Below are 18,831 nucleotides of genomic sequence, written 5' to 3'. Positions count from 1 at the left end.
GCTTCTGCTCCCAGCCAGGCTCTGGCTCCTCTCTGAGCAGCAGGGCAGGGACTGGGAGGCAGCCCTGCTGCCTCTCCCCAGCCCTTGGCTCCAGTGCTGAGATCCTGTGTTAACCCCTCAACACATGGGCATTAACCTCATGTGTGCCATGGCCTCTGGGGATTAATGGTGCTACAGACCATGTCCCCCACACATTAACCTCTTGAATGCCAGAGGAAGTGTACCCATTTCAGGTATTCCTGTGCCAGGGCGCTGTTCCTGAATGCTGCCAGGCTGAGCAGCCCAGCATCACTCACATGCCTGGCACACAGCTAGCAGTGAAATCCAAGCAACCTGGAGCCTGTGTTCCAATGAACTTCCCACTGGTGGCCTACAGGCAGAGAGCGTGAGCCCTGCAAAGCACCCATGTGCCCTCCCAGCCACCCTTCAAACAACAGGGGCAGAAGAGGGACTCACCTGGAGCCGCTTCATGGCCTCCGAGTCATGGTCAGCCTTCACCTTGCAGGCCACCAGGAGCTGGGCTGTGGAAGCAGCCACCTGCTTGGCAGAGGAGATGAGCTTCTCCTCACTGGCGTGGCCCTGCACTGCGGCGTTGGCGGCTTCGCACAGGTTGTTGGTGGCAGCAGCCACCATGCGTGCCTGTGGCAAGAGAGGCTGTCAGGGGAGGTACAGGAGCCCTGATCGGCTCCAGGGAGGCTGTGGGGCATGGCATGGGAAGAACCACCTTCCACAGCATGTGGGAGAGGGAGGAAGAAGCATGGCTGCTTATTCCACTGATGGCAAAGAAAAGGGCAGAACATCCTCCTGTTTGCAGCAGGAGTCAAGAGGGAAGTTTCCCCCTCAACCCCTTGGCATGACCTTGATACTCACGGCTGAAATGAGACCCTGGGACCACTGTCCATCATCCACTGCGTTGGCTGGGATGGCACCCACCTGTGAAGAAGGAGGGGAGGAGTAAGGGTCACCACCCTGCACACCTCTTGTCACAGGCATGAGGGTTACAAGCAGCCCCAGAAGAAGGGAGAACCCTTCTCTACATTTTCTTCTTCCCCTCTTACAGCCTTACTTTTCCTTGGGCCACTAGTTCCCGCTGGGCTGCTGAGGCTGCCTTCACCAGGGCACTTGTGGCTGCAGCAATGGATTTGGCAGCTTCCAGGATCTGCTCCTCAAAGTTCAGGCTCTCGTCTGCTTGCTGTGGGCAAAAGCAGAGTGTGAGTCCCAAGCAGGAGTGCTGGGACAGATGGAGTAGAACAGGAGGATGGCTACAGGGGGCTGAGGCCAAACATATAAAGCTGGATTAAGGGCTGTGGAGTGCAGAAGGGCATGGGCTACCCAAGGGAAGTTCTGCTGGGGATGTGGGAGGTAGCAGGAGTACAGGAAAAGGGACCAGATGTCAGATAGGCTTTCAAACCTGGCTAAAGCACCGGCAGAGGAGCCCCAGCCCAGCCCACACTGAGCACGAAGGTCAGACAAGGCTCAGCACTACTACCTTGGGCTTGGCTCTTGGTTTCAGCTGCTCCAGCTTCTTGGCTGCGGCCTCAATGGCAGCTGCTGCCCCCAGCAGCTCATTCTCAGCGATAACAGTGGGGTCCTCTGGGTCAACCCACTCCGTCCCTAGGAACACCGGGAAGGCAGGCAGGTCATACCTACATGCATCTCATATCTGAGTTTCCCTGCCTCCTCCAGGAGCTGCTGAGCCTTTCACTCTAATCCCAGCCCTTGGTTATGTCCCTCTGAGCTGGAGCTTTCCTTACCTTTCATGGCCTCGGCTGCCTGGATGAGCTCAGTGACAGAGCTGGCCACGCGCTTGGAGTAGCCTGCCAGCTGCTGCTTCAGCTCGTGGGTCGGCTTCTGCAGGATCTGGGGGGAAGGAGCAGATGTAAGCACCTGGAGAAGGGGAACTTCACAGGTCTGTTTGGGGTATGCTTCCCCAGGAAGTAGGGTGGCATCCCCCAGCCCCCTCCCACATGTGTACATGTCAGGCACTGTTGGAGATGCTTTCTCAAGTCAGTCTGGCTATTCTATTTTTATCTTATCCCCAGGATAGGATGAGCTTCCCCAGGGCCCTCCTGCATCCACAGCTTCTGGGACATCTTACAGACACAAGACCCTCACCACAAGCCTTTCTGCACTCAGCAGCTACCCACACCAAAATTTCTCCCCTGCAAATAATTTCAAGTTCCAGAAGCATACCTCCAAAAGCACTGTCCCCATTTTGGAGGTTTGTTTGCAAACACAAGCTGGGCAAAGGGGCATACCCTGGAGTGACATCCCAGCCGAGGAGGGCTGGCCCCATCAGGATGAGGTGGCAGGCAGTGCCCTAGGGGTCCTCCCTTGGGTTGGAGGGACACATGCACACACCACAGCACACGTGTGCACACACACAAGGTCTGTATGCACAAGCAGAGCTCGCTGCTGGCCCAACTTGCACCAGACAGCAGCTAGAGCAGGGGTGAGTACACAAACACAAACACAAGGACCCCAGGGTCCCTGTGGACACACCCAAGTCCCACCCCAGCACTGGGCTGGGCACACAGACACGCCATGAGCAAGGCTCATGCTGAGGTTAGAGACCAGCAGGCACCCCAGTGTTGCCTTACTCACCGGCTGACAGAGAGGAGGGAGAAGAGAGAAAAGAAAGCAGTGAGCGCCCCAGCCAGAATGAGGGGAGACAGGGGAGGGTAGGGGAGGTGGGCACTTTTTGGTGAGGGGTGAAGGGCAGCCAGGAGAAGTGGGAACAAAGGATCAGAGATCCTGGATGGGGAGCTGTGCTGCCAGTATTAGCTCTTACTTCAGCCTCACAGGGCCAGGCAAGACAGGGCACCTGGATGAGGCTCCCACAGCCAGAAGAGCCACCTACACTCAGAGTAGCCATGGATCCACTCTCCCCCTCACACCCTTTGCACCTTACTTCTCCCCACCCTGAATTGCTTCACTGCAGTTCTGAGCCACGGAATCTCTCTGCTTTTGGAGGGAGAGACCTATTGTTACCAAATACCAAGTCCCCATGGAGGTTCAAATTCCTACCCCTCCCCAGTGAAATATGCAGGCTTTCCCACTCCTCTGCCGGGAGCCATGTTTTCCAGCCTGAGACAAATAACCCTTATTCTTGAACCCTAACCATACTTGTTCATGCTCTGCAGAAGGCACTGGTTCCCTTGGGGACAAAGTGTACAGCAATGACCTTGCTGCTGCTGGGGAATGAGGCAGCACCCCATCTGCCATCTGCCATCTCCCCTCCCATTCCCCTAGATCCTTCCTGCTTGTGGTTTCCCAGGAACCTGCTGTCCTTTGATAAACAGGACCCGTGAGCTTCACTCCTGCCTCTGCTTTGCAGACCAGAGTGCTGTGGAGACTGACGTGAGTAATGGCTTTTTCCTGGCCTTGTGCTGGGCCATCCCAGCAGAGTCACCAGAGCGGCGTGAGGCTCAGAGTACTCAGGCTGATGGCACACAGTGATGACTGGTTTGCCCTCATGAGCATATCTAGTCTAAATGCCTTATTATTAAGTCTGCTGTCTGCTCTGACAACGTGTTTAAAACTGCTAAAAGATCTCTGTCTGGAGCTGAAGGCACCCCGGAGGCTACAAGCTTACTAAGAGGCACCTCCAGTGAACATTTTTAAGGATGTTCCAATGTATGATAGTCAAAACATTGCACAGCAGCAGGGTGGTAACACCCAAAATACAGGGGAATGGCGTGTTCCTGCAAGTAGGCTGACCTCGGGCACTGCCACACTAAGTCATTAGCCTAATCATCTGCTAACAACAGGTCAGCCAGAGAATTTCTACTCAGCACTCCAGCCTTGGCTGCCATGATTCATGTGTGCCTGAAGCATCTTCCAGGCAGACATTTGATCCAGATGCAGAGGATGGAAAACTCACTGCTCCCCTTGGAACTGTACCCCAGTGGTTACCTCCCTTTAATAAAGCCACCCTTTGACATCTCCTCTGCACAGCTTTGATTTCTAGCCATCGATTCCTGCCCACCTCCCTCTGCTGCTGCCAGTGCTGGTTACCCTCTGCCGAAGGGGGGTTTCCCTGCAGGAAACCACAGTTTAGGCTCCACCACTTTGCAGCTGGTGATCCCAGACAGCAGACTGTCACTAACCAGCTTAGTGCAACCTTGACACGGAGCTGAATCACTATCAGTCTTTGTCCTGTTTGAGAGATCTCACAGCACCAGGAGTTGAGTGTACACATCCCCACAGTGCCCCTGACTCCACTTCTGTGGTCTTGCCAAGAATGCAAACTCTTGGAATGACTTCACTGGATCTTTCCTACCATGCTAGAGGCTTAATTTACTTCTTGTAAACTAATGTTGCAGCTGAAGTCCTTGGGAGGACTCAATCAGAGGGAGACTGGATCAAAAGGGTGCAGTGGGTGCTTCCAGTCATTATCTTTGTTATGGCAGGCACTGTCCATCTCCCACACATAGTGCTGTGGGCATGACACTTTGTTTTCCCACTGCCTGAGGTCTATTATTCCTATCACTTTTACTGGAAGCTGTGTTTTTACAAGATTATGCTACCATGTTATTGATTTCCAGCCTCCATCTGTTTGCAGTCAGTTAATCTCCATCTGTTGTTAGCAAAATACCTTTCTTAGAGCCTGTTGAGCTCTCTGACATCTGCTTCCATGGCAGGGGCATGGACACATGCTGTGCCAGCACAGGCAGCAATGTGGGCTGTGCAAAGGGCTCATTGGGAAGAGGTGAAGAGCCCAGAGGACACTGGGAGCAGGGGAACACCCAGGCAATCCATGGTCAGCCTCTGCCCACCCTGGGAACCAGAGTGGGGACACTCACCACCAGCACATGCTCCAGCAGTTCCAGGTAGCCATCAGCACACTCTTTGCCGAAGCGCAGCGCCCGCTGCCGCACGTCCCCGCTCACCTCCGGGTGGTAGGCTGCTTCCTGCAACCCAGACACAGGGAAACCCCTATTCACATCCAGCACCATCCCCCTCCACCCACAAATCCTTGCTAGAGATCCACACCCACTGCCTGCCCCACCTTGCAGGAGCGCAGCATGTCTGCGATGGCCCGGCGGCTCAGATTGGCCGTGGCGATGACATCCTCCTGCCGGCACGAGTTGCCAGCGGCCACCGCTTTGGCCGTGGCCATCGTGATGCCTTTCGTCATGCGGATGAAGTCCTCTGGGGTGGAGACCTTGGCAGGAGGCACCGGGGAGGAGAAGACCTGCGAGGCGAGGGGCAGCAGTGAGGGGCAGGGCGGCAGGCGAGCAGTGTGGCAGCCACAGCCCCGTGGCCGTACTCACCGCCAGCTCCTGGCGAATGTGCTCGATGGTGGCCTCCAGGGCCCGTGTCCCCTTCGTGGCCTCGTCCTCGACAGCCTTCACTGTCTTCAGCAAGGATGTGACGTTTGTCACCATCACCTATGGAAGGAGAGAGAGCACCAGGTGAATCCCCACACAACTCTGGCCTGTTGCCAGCACCTGTCCTTCCCCTGTGGATTGGTTCAAAACTGCCCCATACTGCATTCAAACTGCCTCAATTGCTCCTCTGCAAGCTGTGTTCCACCTTTTATATGTCCCTTCCTACTCTTTTGTCGTGACTGCACCCCAGTTGTGTTCCTGTGCTCATAGGGGCAGAAAAAAACCCTTCTCTTTCTCCAGCCCCACTGCCTCCTCCCCTTCCTCCCATCACAACCAGCACAGACCTTAGCAGAGTTCTTCAGCTGGTAGACAGCAGGGTCATCTCCAGCTTTGCCAGCAGCTGCTTTGGTGGCACCAATCAGGTCTCCAAGGGCCTTGGCCACATCCTTCACAGCATTGATCAGGACAACCTGCAGACAGCAAGATCAGGGGAATGGCTGAGCTAAAGTCACACTTTGGCTGGGGGTGGTGTGGCTCAGCAGTGAGAGATTGGGGCACCACAGGGCACACAGGGAGTCCTGCTCAGCCAGCACCAACCAAAGCCCAACCCCGTGTCCCCAGCTCTGGGAATCCAGCCTGAGCACCACGTGACATCTGCATCCCTCAACCCCGCCAAACAAGCTACCAGCAGCCTCCACTCAGCCCACACACCCAATCATACCTGGGTTTCTGGGTCTTCAGATCCCAGGCTGGCAGCACCCAGCTTCACCACCTCTGCCAGGCGGGTGATGGTGGACACAGAGGACTGGGCAGCCTGGGCTAGCTTCTCCTGGCTGGCTGTGGCGTTCTGCACCAACACCTTGGTGTCCTCCACCAGTGCTTTGGCTGTTTTCAAGATGCCTTCCCTGGAGAGAAAAAGTGCGTCAGGGAGGACACAGCTCTCTACTGCACACATGGTCCTTGGGGTACAGAGAGACTGTGGATCCTGCTTTTCCCATGTACAAGCTGGGAAACTGAGCCAGCACAACCTGAGCTTGAAGCTCTCCTTGGGGCTAGTCCCCAGCTCAGAAAGACCATGGGACAGAGCTTGACACCCTGTCTCTGGCTGATCAGAGGCTGCACAGGGTGCCTGGGTACCTGTGGTCAGCAAAGGTCTCAGAGTTCTCCCGGTTGAGGGTTCCTGCTGTAGCAAACATGATGGTCGTGTCCAGGTCAGCAATGATGCCAGAGACAGCACTGGCTGCTGTGATGCAGGCTTGTGTCCCACGGTTCCCAGCCTGAAGAGCTGCCAGCACATGAGACACCTGTGGGGTGAGAGTAAAGTGACTGGAGGAGCACAGCAGGTTCAGGGAACCCTCACCACACAACTCCAACACCCCCAAAAGTGGAGCTGCTTCATAGCAAGCAGAGGAACTGGGAATATTTTGGTCGGCACACCCCTTCTTAGCTTCCAGTTATTTATTTTTATCTTGCACCTATCATGTTTGGTGGCCTAAGAGATGCTGGACTCAGCTAATTTTCAAATTAGTAAGATTTGCAGATGCCAGGCACAACTGACAAGTGCTTACTGTTGTGTTTTTGCTTACAAGCACTGCTGCTCTACCCATATCAACTAGACTTTTTAACCCACATTTTTTCATCTATTCTTCAGAAGTGTGCTCTTTAGATTGACTTGATGGACAAGATGCCAGCAAAAGGTGAAGGGGAGAATGATCACTGAGCATGAGCTGCAAGCATTGCTGCAAATGCTTTGCCCAACTCTGCAAGAACTGATCTGGAGAGCCCTGGCCTGCCACGAGTGTGTAGGTCAGTTTTCCCACGCAGGCTGAAGCACCTGGGAATCACACTCACCCACCAGCTGCTGTTACAGCGTCTGAAGAGGGGGATCCATTCTCCACCCCATCAGCTGAGCAGGGGGAGTGTGGCCAAGAGAGCCAACAGATTCCAACAGGACCAGGAAACCACCCTGGGAGTGGTGGCTCCAAGGGCACATGGCTGAATTCAGGATCCCTCCCACCTCACCATCAACCTCTCGACCACCTACCTTCTCAGAAACCTTGCGTGCACTCTCTATCAGCTCCTTCTTGGTGTAGGCATCGCTGGGGCTGCACTGCAGGGCTCCAGCCTTGGTGACCAGGGCAGCACAGCCATGCCCCAGCTCCTGCACCCGACGCTTGATGTGGGAGCCGATCTGCAGAGGAATGTGTGTGTGACAGAGTCAGCAGAGAACTAAGCCCTGCATCTGTGATACCCACTGGGAAACACTCACCACCCAGCTCCTCTTTCCCAATCCTCCCACTCAGGGGAAGGAAAAAGGAAACGCAGCTTTGCTCCTTGTTTCTATGTCATGTTTCAGGGGAGGTGTGAAAACTGCCTGCCCCCAGCTCCAATGGGAGGTTCAAGTGTCCCTGCTCTCTGTTCTCACGCCCCAACAGTCCCTGCTCTGCTCCACACCACACTCCAGCACTTCCCCCAGGCTCGCACCTCCTCATTCTCAGCAGTGAGGGCAGCTGGCTTGGCCTCTTGTGCCAGCTGCCCGTAGTCATGGGTGAGTTGGTTGGCCAGTATGCCCAGCTCATCTGGGTTGGTGGTGGATTTGGTGACCTGTTGATGGAAGAAGAGCAGGAGTTGGACAGGGCAAGGAGGGCAGTAGCCTGACTCAGTGGCAGGCACTGCATTCTACAGTGACAGACTTGCTTGCACCCACCATTTCCTGCACAGTCACTGCAATAGCCTTGGCTGTCTTCACCATCGTGGTCTGGTAATCCACAAAGGTACCTTCTGGCTCACCCATGGGCCCCTCGTCCAGCTGCAAGAGACCACCAGGAGATTCTGGCTCCAGCTCTAACCCACAAGGTCTTTAGCTTGTAAGGTTTGATCCTGACTATTCCTCTCTCCCACATCCAGCCCTGCCCAGGTCCTCTCCTTGCTCCCCTCACCTGGTTGATGGCTTGGGTGATGGAGTCCACCATGCCCCCCACGACACCTGCAGCACTGGCTGCCTCATTCAGGGTGGTGGTCAGGTCCTCCACTGCTTCCTTCATCATTTGCACAGCCTCTTCCAGAGCCTCCTGAGTGTGGGCAGCTTGCTGCAAGGAGAAGCCAGAATGAGGGAAGGCAAGCAGTGGTTCCCTTCCCAACAGGGATGCTGCGCACTGACCCTGGGTTTTCCGTCAGGCACACGTGTGTGCACTGTGCAGCACCCACATGCAAAGGAGGGCATGCCACTGACACCTGCCCCTCCCACTCACCTTGGGGTTCCCACCAGCCTCCTTGGCTGTGTACAGCATCTGCAAGGCGGATTCAGCCAGTGTTTTGGTCTGGTCCAGGAGGTTCATCTGCTGCTGGTGGTTGGGTGTTTTGGAGGCAGCACCGACAGCTGCCATAATGAGTGGCTCGAAATACTGAGCCATCTGGGACACCTAAGGAAGAGCAGTGTCAGCACCAGCAGCTTCCAGCCCCAGCTGTGTTGTACCTCTCCTCCCCAGGCACCAAGTGTCACACCCCCATTACCTTGTGCCCCAGCTGCGAGGCCTCGGCCCGTGCCGCAGCAGCAACAGGCTCGATCAGGTTGCTGATCTCCTGGACAGCTGTGATCATCTGATTGTGCAATGCCTGCGCAAAGAGAGGGTATTGCATGAGGCTGCAGCAGGGCTGGGCTCCCTTCATGCTGCTGAGAGCCTGGGGAAGGATGCCCAGTCCCTTAGGCTTGCCCACAGCATGCCCCGACCCACCTCCTGGGAGATATCTTGTCGGGGGGCCAGCTGCTGGCTGATGGCAGCGAGGGATGCCTGGTCCACCTCCCGCAGGCATCTGTTCAGGACCTCAATGGCCTCATCACACTCCCGCTGTCCTGGCGCTTTGTCCCTGAGTGACAGATGAATCAGCCAAGCACTGGCAGCTGCTACACCACCCCTTCAATCCCAGCCTCGGCTGGTGCTGATGAGGGGCAAGACCACCCTCCCAGGCTTTGGGGCAACCCAGTGTGATAGAGCCTGGGCACATCAGCGTGTGTTCCCATCAACCCTTGTGAGAACTGGAGGAGCAGCTTCCAGGAAGGACAAAGGGACAGTGTCTTCCATCCTGTCCCTTGCCTGCCTGCACCAGCTGTGTCCAAGGAGATGATGAGCCAAAACATCCCCAGGAATTCTTGCTCAGGGCAGAGGTATGTGCCAGCAGGGACAGAGCCACAGCCACAGAAGGACTCCGCTCACCTCATGTTGGTGATCAGCTTCTTGATGGAATCTGAGACTGTGCGCGAGTGGCCAGCAAGCACTGACCACTGTGGTGGGTCCTTGGGGTTGACAGCCAGAGAGCGAGCAGTCTGGATGAGGCCAGCAGAGCTCTCCAGCATGGTCTTGGCTGAAATGACAATGGGCTCCATGGCTCTGCGCCCCTGCACAGGGAGACAACAGGTGAGGTAAGGGAGTGTGCATGGGAAATTGCTCCCTCTCCCATGACCCTTACCCTGGAGCATACCCTTAAAGCCCAAGGCTATCACACCCCCTCAGTGCAGGCTCCCCAGGCTCAGGGAAGGCACAGCTTCTTTCCACCCCAGAGCAGAGCCTGTCACAGCCAGGCTCCATGCTCCCTGTACCAGCACCATCCCACCTCTGGGCTGATCTGAGCAGGAACGGTGGCAAACTCTGGGTTGGAAGCAAAGGCTGTCAGGTTATCCACGGCCTCTATGAGAGGGGCGGTGGCAGCACGGCACCGCTCCCGGTTCTCTTCGTTGAACTCGCCGTCCAGGGCCTGGTGTGGAGAGACCAGAGCAGTTACCCAACACCCACTGCACCTCAAATCCCATCACCACCACACTGCCTCAGAAGGGGCTCCACACCTTGATGGTCTTCACCAGGTTGGCAGTGCTGTTGGCCACCTCCTTGGCCGACTGGACGAACTGGCGCTTGGCCACAGGATTGGCGGTGCGGGAGGACGCCAGGCGGCACGTGTTGCACAGGGCTGACGTGTGTTTAGCTACGATGGTGGCTGCTGACAGCACCTGCAGGGGAAAGCAGAGTAAGGCAGGATTCACCCACTTTCCTACAGCTCTCCCTCTTCACCCAACCTTTGTAGAGCACCTCCGACCACAGACATCCCTTTTAGGACCCAAGAAGGGTCACCAAGATCCTGCATGCCCACAGAACCCCCTATCTGGACTGTCACCATTGCACCAAAGCTGCCAGCTGGTTCCCAGTGCAACTGATGGGGCCTGATGAGACACTAGCCATCATCTTGGCCAACTCTTAGGATGCAGCACTTCCAGCTAGCTTCATATTCCTTTGGATTCAATCAAATGCCTGTAATGGAACTGCATGCCAAACTCACCTGGGACTGAGTACAGGCAGGGTCCACCAGGTTCTGGCAGGCCATCTGGATGGCTTGGTTAGCTCTAGCAAACTGAGTAGGATCCACCAAGCCCTGCTGTCCGGCCTGGCTGTTGGGGTCTGAGACCCCCACAAGGTAGGCAGCCTAGAAGCGTGGGAGATGTGGTGAGAGCCTGCACACTGCAGGGAGGCCCACACAGAGCATGGGCTGCTGAGGAGACTGGCAGCATCTCCCACTTATTTGGAAAGGCAGGGGTGGGGGTGCATGGAACAACTGCGCCCCTGGGGTAAGGTTCAGGGCTGGGACTGAGTGTGTCTCACCTGGGCAGCTGCCTCTGTAAGCCCACAGAGAGCTTTGGAGGCGGCACTGATGGACTCGCCAAACTCGGGCAGTTTGCTGTTCTTGGCATTCTGGGAGATGCCAGCCATGGACTCTCCCAGCACCTGCAGGACACACCACACACTGATTATGGAGACCACCTCTGACTCTTGCAGTGCTCCCAGGATCAGAGTGCACTGTGCTTCATTGGTAGGGGAGGAATCACCCTTCCCATTGTTCCCATATCCTTCCCAAGCCCTCCCTGTTCTTCCCCAAACCTCCATTCAGGGCTTACCTTGGAGTTCTCCATGACACTGTCAAGGCAGTTGAAGTAGGACATGTCATTGACAGTCTGGGTGGGGTTCTCCAACAATTCCTTCACCGTCTGCAGGGACACAGGTGTCACACCCAAAGGAAAGTTCTGCATCCTTCACTTGCACCTCCTCTTCATTCCCTCCTGTTCCTTGCAGTGGGGTACAGCTCCCCCCATACCCAATATCTCAACCCCTCCAGTGCCTTGTGGCTTCTTACCTCCAGCTCTCGCAGGGCATTGTCACACTCCTTCTGGCCTGGGGCCTGCTGGGTGCACATGGTGATCAGCTGGTTAATGCTGTCAGTCACAGCCCTGCCAGGGACATGGGAGAAAGATCCACAGATCAATGCATGCCCCACCACCCACGCCACTACTATCTATGGCCAGCAGCTCTCAGGGAGCAGTTCCTCTTACCGTGCTGCTGCTGCCAGTTGATTCTTGAGGTTGGGGGCAGCAGGGTCAGCAGAGAGAGCCTTTGCAGCCAGCAGCAGCTTGCTGGAGGACATGGAAATGCTCTTCAAGTTCGACACCACCTGTGCCTGGTCTTCCTTATTCTGCAAGGAGCCAATATAAGTTTTCTGCAGCACCGTTTAAAGTCCATACCGAGCCTGGGTCTTCTCTGGGGATTTTCAAGCTGAGCTAGTTCCTTTCATCCACCTTGTCCACCAACAGCAAGGCAACATGAATTCTTGCCAAACTAACCTAAGCCACCTTCTCCCTGTTGCTGTGGTTTTGCACAGCTCCAGTCCCCATCTCCCTGGCTCCATTGGGCATCGCCACACTAACCACCACTGCCTGGCCTCCCTGCCTTGGTCAGCTACCTTCTCAGATATCCCAAATCTCTCCCTTCATTGGGGATACCCCAACAGGCATTTCCTCTCACCGGGGACTGGCTGGCCATCTCCACTCCTGCCTGCAGGAATTCATTGAAGTCATGTCCGAATTTGCCAGAGGACTTGGCCAGGTCTTGAGGGGTGCCACGTGATGCCTGAACCAGCTCATTGGCAGACTGATTGAGCCCTGCTGCTGCCTGGTTCAGCTGGCTCTGCGCTTCCTGGAAGCTCTTGCTGCTGGGAGGGAACTGGAAGGAAGGAGAGAGATTAGGAGAGGCAGAGAGATGAGTGGAGATGGCAGATGAACGTCTCGCACATGCCTGGGGACATGCAAGAGGAACCCAATGCAGCTGGACCAGCCTGCATTGCCAGATTTTGCCCTTCCCCTCCCGCCCCAGCTCAGCTCACCGAATCTGACAGCAGCCTCTTGCTGGCCTCTCCCACCATGCGGATGGCAGCGTCCACGTCCCGCTGCCCTGGCAGGCAGTTAACACAGCGGTTCAGGGCCTGTGACACTGCCTTGGCCACCTGCAGGGAAGCAAAGAGAGGTCATCACCTCCCAGCCAGCCCCACACGCTTCCTACATCCTGGCAGGGCATGCTGTCCCCACCTGGGCCAGGCGCTGCTGGCTCTCTGGGTCACCAGGCTTGGCCACTGCTTTCCGGGCCTCCTCAATGAGGTTGTTGGCTTTGTCCATGACATCACTGGCGCACTCCAGCATGGCACTCTGTGCCTGCGGGTCGGAGGTGTTGGCTGCCACACCACGGGCAGCCTGGCTGAGTGAGCGCAGGGCCTGGGCCACTTCCCGGGCAGCAATTCCTGGGGGGATGGAGAGGTCAGTGCCTGTCAGCTCAGCGCCCCTTCCCCCAGCCCTGTTGTGGATGCCAGTACCTGTGTAGTTCTCATTGCCCTGGGCCACCTCTCCCAGTAGGTGAGCAATGGCAGAGCTGACAGCTTTGGTGCTGTTCCCCAGGTCCTGGGCACACTTCTCCATCTGCAGGGGGGCCAAGTTGGGACAGGCTGGTGAGCTGCACCTTTGGCACCTCCACTGTCCCAGAGTCCACCCTGATCTACCCTTCCCTGCACCCTCACCGTTTCTCCTGGAAGAGGCTTGAGCTTGCCATCACGGGCAGCTGCCTTGGCTTCCTGCAAGTCCCTCTCCAGGCTCTGCACCAGACCCAGGGCAGAGTCTATCTCCAGGGGTCCACAGGCCTCTTGAGCCTGTGATAGAGCAGAAGGGAAGGTGAGCAGGTGACCCCTGAGCCCACCAGGCTGTGGCAGAGACCAGAACCTGCCACCAGGCTGTCCCCACCATTCCCCAGTGCTCTGCACATCACTGCAGGACAGGACTCAGCCTCTCACCTTCTGGGCTGCTGTGCGGAGCTCAGCCAGAGCTGCGGCCAGGTTCTTGGCACACTGGCTGAGCTGCATAGCAGAGGCTTGGTCCGTTATGGTGGGGACAGTGGCCTTGGCTGCAGCTACCATCTTCCCACCGGGCTGTTGGGCCAGAAAAAAAAGCAGTGAGAAGGGAACAAACAGGCAGCATCTCAGCTGCCTGTGTGCAGAAGACTTCCAAGTGTCTTAAAAGGGACAGGCACGGTAGGAAAGCTGTAATGCCAGAGCTGGCATGGGAGGCTCTGGGCAGCACGGGTACCTGCAGGAAGTTCTGGCTGGCAGCAATGAGAGCCAGCTGGGCACTGGGGCTGTCCGGCTGGGACTGGCTTCCTCGCACACCTTGCACCAGCATTGGAATCTGCTCTGCCACCACCTGCCAGAGAACAGGGTCACTGGAGAGGATCACACATGGATTCAACCCAGGACCAGTGATCGAAAGACCAGCTCCTACAGGACCTAAGTGAGGACCCCAGGAGATGCTGAGATCAGGCCCAGGCCCTTACCTTGCAGCTCTGCACCAGCTGCTGCTGAGCAGCAGGGTTCTTGTTGGAGGAGGAGGCGTGCTGCGCAGCGGCGATGGTCTGCGTGGCCGAGGCAGCGGCCTGCTTGGCTGCGTGCTGGCACAGGGAGGCACAGGTTAACACTGGCACGCTGTACTGAGCCCCCCAGCCATGACCAGGGCCCAAACACCTTCTCCTGTGCCTACTCCTGTGGCACCCAAGCATCCCCAGCACCCCAAAACAATACAGGGCACACAAGGGAAGGGAGATCTCTCTGTGATGCAGCACGGACACTGAACTTGAAAAGGACTTTACCCCTCTGGAAAGAGGAGCTGTATGGGGGCTCTTGGACAGGCCTTGCTCACTGACTGTGCTTGCTTGCCCTTTGCAGGTCCTTGCCCAGCATCTTACCTCCAGCTTGTGCACAAGCTTCTTCTTGATGGCGTTCTGGGCTGCAGCATTGGTTGCCATGCGGAGCCCTTCTGCTGCCTCACGCAGCCGCTGCTGCTGCTCCTCGCTGTCCGGGTGGGCTGCAGCTCCCTGGAGAAAACAGAAAACCCATCACACCTCTCAGGGACCATGGAGTCCCTTTTCCTCCTGGAGCAGCACCTCTGCTCTGACCCCCACAAGACAGCCCTGTTTATGGTACTTGGGAGATATTCACAGCCTCTCTGGAAGATCCAGGAGCAACAACAGCTCCTCTGCTACCACCCACAGCTTCCTAAAACTCCTTTACGAGGAGTCCACACCACAGGTCCCTAGCTCAATGCAAGATCTTGCTCAGGGAACTGCTGCTCATCCCCTACCCAGCACTGAGACAACAGCATTGGACAGGCCTGGGGCCAAAGCCAGCATCCACCCTTCTCCACACACTGACCTTTGCAGCCTCTACCATCTTGGCAGTGGCATCAGCCAGGATCTTGGCTGCACTCAGAAGCTTGCGTGAATTCTCCAGATCTGTCTCTCCTTCAGCATCAGCTTTGATGGCATTGACAAGGTCAGAGGTGGCCTGGGCCAGAATACGAGCCTGGCGCACCATTTCCCCTGGAACAGAATGGAAGTGTGGCCTGTTAGCAGGTCCCAAGGGCTCTCTGATACCTCCCTATCCACTGTGCTGTGCCCTGGGTGTCTCACTCTCACCTGCATCGCCCATGGAGCTGAATATATTCTCAGTGACGTTGAGGATGGTGTCAGTGGCCTGGTCGTAGCGCCCGATGGGCTGCCCACCCAAGGCATGTTGCTTTATGTGCTGCAGAAGGTCGTTCAGGGCCTGGGTGACAGCCGTGGCTGCCACCCCCACCTGCTTCAGGAGCTGGTCATCGCTGGTGGCTGCCTTAGAGGCCTCCACACAGCCCTCAGCTGATTTGGCCACCAACTTGCCAGCCTCGATCAGCTGCTCCTGGCAAACTGGGGAGCTGATTGTAGGAGCCACAACCTGGAAGGGAGAACAAAGGCTGGGCAGCAAGCATGGTATGCTCCATTGAGGAGCTATCCCAAACTTCTGCTCCTCCAAAGAGGATTGTCATTGCTTGGGCACAGTGGCAGGGTCTCCAAAAAGAGGCAGCCTGCACTTCCTGTGCCAGATTCCCAATGCCCTGCCTTAGGACATGTGGACCTGGCACACCTAGGATGCTGCTGCAAAGCTGCCCCCCAGCCAGGTGAAGCTCACAGCCATGCTGAGGCAAGGGTTAACCCTGCTGCTTACCTTGGTGCAGGCCACCAGCTGGGAGGTGGAGAGGGCGCACTGGGTGGCTGCTGCGATCACCTGTGTCTGCAGCGCGGTGTCCTCTGTTTTCTGAGCCACGTTCTTGGCTTTGAGCACCAGCGCAGCGGCAGCGTTGGCCACCGCCTTCGCCAGCTGCATAAGCATGTCCTGGGAGGGGACAGAAAGGGTCAGCGAGGCAGCCATGGCAGTGGGAGCAGCCGCAGCCATCTGCAAGGCTCTCATGAAATATTCAGATGGGAAATGTGAGCCCTCGGGACCCTTTCATCCACTCTGTCCCAGCACCAGCAGCACTGAATAGCTGGAAAAGCTGGCAACACCTCAATCCCATCTCCACTGTGTTCTACAGCTGGCAGTGAGGCTGTAGCCTGGCCCTGAGCTGCAGCCTGCACTGCCACAAACACCACCCACAGAAGCCTGGGCTATGTTCAGCATCACTGCAATACCCACTCCCCAGACAACCACCCATCCCTGATTGTACCACAGCAAGAACCTGCTGCTGGTACTTCCTGGATTTGACTGGGTTTGTAAACATTTGAACACAGTGAAAAGATGACAAACCCTTCCGGCCAAACAGCAGGCACAAGCCAGCCCTGGCACACCCACACCATGGGCAGCTGCTAGCAAGAGGCAAGTGGGAGATGCTCCCATGCTGGCCACCTGTATTGCAGGTATGCCAGCTATTTTTATTTTCAATTCTATCTTGTTGACTGACAAGCTAGAGTACATCTCTGCTGTCATTCCCAAAGCTAAAAGAGAGGTGTGACAAGACAACCAGCCTCCTCTCTGCTGGGTGGCAGGTACACAACCAGTGCCAGGAGGCAACAGGCAGGGACCAGCACATGGTGAATTGCTTTCCTGCAGGGCACCAGATATGACAGCACACTGCAGCCTTCAGGATTAGCCCTTGTGGCACACTGCTGGTGAAAACTAGTAGCACCACCCCTAAACAGCAAAAATCCTGGTAGGCAGGGCAGGGCTCTCTGCCTACTGCAGCTGCCAACCTCCTGCTGTTTGTGTGATCACAGCAAGCAGCCCTGCACCCTGCAACAAGTAAGCCTCCAGCCACCAAACCAGAAGAGTCACAGCATCCACTCGCCTCCTGCAAGCCAAGACTACTCCAGCTGCAATCCATCACCTTTTGCGACAGGAGGAAAGACTGCAGAGTGCATGCATCCAGTTCAAGAGTCCCCAGACCACTGGATCTGAGCCCATCAAAGGAAGTACATACACTCGGGTCTGACAACTGTGAGGCAGAACATCCTGCTGCTTGACTGAAAATTGTCTTCCAGGTCCAAACTCTGACCTTTGGGGATATTCTATCCTGGCACTGCTGCATGGCCAACATGACTTTCTGCCCTGCTCCTAGATTTTCTGCTCCCCTTGGGTATCTTTCAAGGCTTCTCCACTCAGTTGAATCTGTGTGGCTGCCATGAGCAGAAACCCCTTCCTTCTGGAGTATTTTGGACTATAATATGCCTGGATTGTCCTCCCCAGCACAGTGCTACCTCCTTTGTGCTGGCAGAAGCAATCATGGGAAAGCAAGTCAGCTGGCAGTCAGCTCGTCTAAAAAAACCTGCCACACAAGGCTTCACCCATACTGGGTCTCTGATGGGGGCAGGCAGGCAGCTCCCACAGGCAGGGAGCAGCAGGCAGGAGCTGAGGTAGCTGCAAGGGGTGATCTCCAGAGCAGCAGTTGCTCCAGCAGCAACCCGAGTGCATGGACTTCTGAGATCCAACCACCAAAAAAGCAGAATTTTGCAAGAGCCCTTCTCCAAAGATTTCAGATTATAGTTCCCAGAGGAGCCCCCTTCACACTGGAGATGGCAGGGACCACCAAGCCAAGCCAGGCCTGTTTTACCGTCTTTGGTTCAGAGGAAGGCAGGATCCAAGCACACCGGTTTTCTGGGATCTACATAGAATCCACAAGGTAAGAGCTGTTATATCACTCTAGAGACAGATGGGCAATGGTCTGTCCCCTCCCTCACCACTGGGCACTGGTGAATGTTCAGCTTGGGCTCCTTCTGTGAGTTCCTGTGCAAAGGCCGATAGTTTTACGGAGTGGCTGTCCTTGGTTGCTGCTGGGTGCACTCACCTGGAACCGGGGGTCAGTGTCACTCTCCCCTATCTGCTGCAACAGCTCCCCGCTGGTTTGCCCCACCAGGCCAGCAGCCTGCAGGAGATTCTGGCGAGGCTGCAAGGAACAAAGCAAAACCAACACAAGGCTCATGAGCAAGCCTTAAAACTTCACTCAGTGGTTTCCCTTGGCTTCCCCCTTCCTCTCGGTCCCACAGCCCCTCCAGCTCCCCACCTCAGCGCTGGCAGGCTGTGCTGTTTTCAGCAGGTCTGAGACAGCGCTCGCCAGGTTCTTGGCTGCCTGCAGAAGCTGCCGTCCGTTCCCTCCTTCGTCCTCCATCAGGGCAGCCAGAAGCTTCACACCTTTAGACATCTCCGTCAGGTTGGAAGAGATGGTGGTGACGGCGCAGCCCACAGCAGTGTAGTCTGTGTCTGCTGGATCCCCTGCACAGGGAAGAGAGGAGTCAAGATGGGATCTGCTCCAAGTGATGCTCCAAGTACATCCCCACAACTGTCACTGATGTGGTTTTCTTTTCAGGGAGCAGAAGGGAGTCTTTCAGCCAGACAAGAGAGACCAAGTGTTTTACTGAAATGGGGCATCCCTCTACTCCAACTCTCCATATACCTGCAGTGAGGTTGACGACTGAGGCTGTGCCAGCAGTTATGGCATCCACTTGGGAGTGGATCTCATGTTTTGACTCATCCATCTTGTTTTTGCGCCAAGCTTTTGATGCCTGAGTGGGGAGAACAGGATCAGGAGAAGGTGGCAGAAGGTGCACACATACTCACAGAGAGAAATGCAAGAAAGAGGATATAAAGAAAAGAGTGGGAAGACCTGTAACCACCCAAATTCTCTGGTCCACTCTGACCAAACATGACCAACTGTCCCCTCCATGTCTGCCCACAGAGTGGGATAAAACCCCATCTCTTCTCAAGCACCAGGAGCTGTGAACACTTCTTCTGGGAATGCGGCCAGCCTCACCCAGCCCAGCTTCCAGCAAGGTCCACCCCC

At 56.2% G+C, this 18,831-nt stretch overlaps 1 protein-coding gene across 5 annotated transcripts in view; it reads right to left on the bottom strand.

Annotated features, from left to right (window-relative positions):
* The window catches only part of TLN1 (talin 1), a 34,750-nt gene that overhangs the window by 2,461 nt on the left and 13,458 nt on the right, over nt 1–18,831 (bottom strand). For 2 of the 5 annotated variants that reach the window (XM_039710036.1, XM_039710038.1), the window contains 43 exons: nt 18,445–18,553; nt 18,055–18,263; nt 17,839–17,937; nt 17,605–17,655; nt 15,726–15,893; nt 15,161–15,455; nt 14,898–15,064; nt 14,432–14,560; nt 14,024–14,137; nt 13,780–13,893; nt 13,488–13,622; nt 13,218–13,346; nt 13,017–13,119; nt 12,736–12,944; nt 12,534–12,653; nt 12,176–12,373; nt 11,707–11,846; nt 11,511–11,604; nt 11,275–11,364; nt 10,982–11,104; nt 10,662–10,805; nt 10,174–10,335; nt 9,945–10,085; nt 9,548–9,729; nt 9,068–9,200; nt 8,847–8,948; nt 8,585–8,755; nt 8,273–8,422; nt 8,041–8,142; nt 7,818–7,937; nt 7,378–7,524; nt 6,471–6,637; nt 6,055–6,238; nt 5,678–5,803; nt 5,277–5,393; nt 5,012–5,197; nt 4,806–4,913; nt 2,605–2,607; nt 1,755–1,860; nt 1,490–1,614; nt 1,067–1,192; nt 871–933; nt 457–639 (listed from right to left, as the gene is read on the bottom strand). In XM_039710036.1, coding sequence (XP_039565970.1) covers nt 457–639; nt 871–933; nt 1,067–1,192; nt 1,490–1,614; nt 1,755–1,860; nt 2,605–2,607; nt 4,806–4,913; nt 5,012–5,197; nt 5,277–5,393; nt 5,678–5,803; nt 6,055–6,238; nt 6,471–6,637; nt 7,378–7,524; nt 7,818–7,937; nt 8,041–8,142; nt 8,273–8,422; nt 8,585–8,755; nt 8,847–8,948; nt 9,068–9,200; nt 9,548–9,729; nt 9,945–10,085; nt 10,174–10,335; nt 10,662–10,805; nt 10,982–11,104; nt 11,275–11,364; nt 11,511–11,604; nt 11,707–11,846; nt 12,176–12,373; nt 12,534–12,653; nt 12,736–12,944; nt 13,017–13,119; nt 13,218–13,346; nt 13,488–13,622; nt 13,780–13,893; nt 14,024–14,137; nt 14,432–14,560; nt 14,898–15,064; nt 15,161–15,455; nt 15,726–15,893; nt 17,605–17,655; nt 17,839–17,937; nt 18,055–18,263; nt 18,445–18,553 — 5,844 coding nt within the window. The remainder of the gene's footprint in view (nt 1–456; nt 640–870; nt 934–1,066; nt 1,193–1,489; nt 1,615–1,754; nt 1,861–2,604; nt 2,608–4,805; nt 4,914–5,011; nt 5,198–5,276; nt 5,394–5,677; nt 5,804–6,054; nt 6,239–6,470; nt 6,638–7,377; nt 7,525–7,817; nt 7,938–8,040; nt 8,143–8,272; nt 8,423–8,584; nt 8,756–8,846; nt 8,949–9,067; nt 9,201–9,547; nt 9,730–9,944; nt 10,086–10,173; nt 10,336–10,661; nt 10,806–10,981; nt 11,105–11,274; nt 11,365–11,510; nt 11,605–11,706; nt 11,847–12,175; nt 12,374–12,533; nt 12,654–12,735; nt 12,945–13,016; nt 13,120–13,217; nt 13,347–13,487; nt 13,623–13,779; nt 13,894–14,023; nt 14,138–14,431; nt 14,561–14,897; nt 15,065–15,160; nt 15,456–15,725; nt 15,894–17,604; nt 17,656–17,838; nt 17,938–18,054; nt 18,264–18,444; nt 18,554–18,831) is intronic. The other 3 variants (XM_039710040.1, XM_039710039.1, XM_039710041.1) reach the window with 3 other exon arrangements.

Source organism: Passer montanus, unplaced genomic scaffold, assembly GCF_014805655.1.
Source record: "Passer montanus isolate IOZ18808 unplaced genomic scaffold, ASM1480565v1 scaffold22, whole genome shotgun sequence".
Classification (NCBI taxonomy): Eukaryota; Metazoa; Chordata; class Aves; order Passeriformes; family Passeridae; genus Passer; species Passer montanus.
This window is presented reverse-complemented; position numbering and strand designations above follow the sequence as displayed.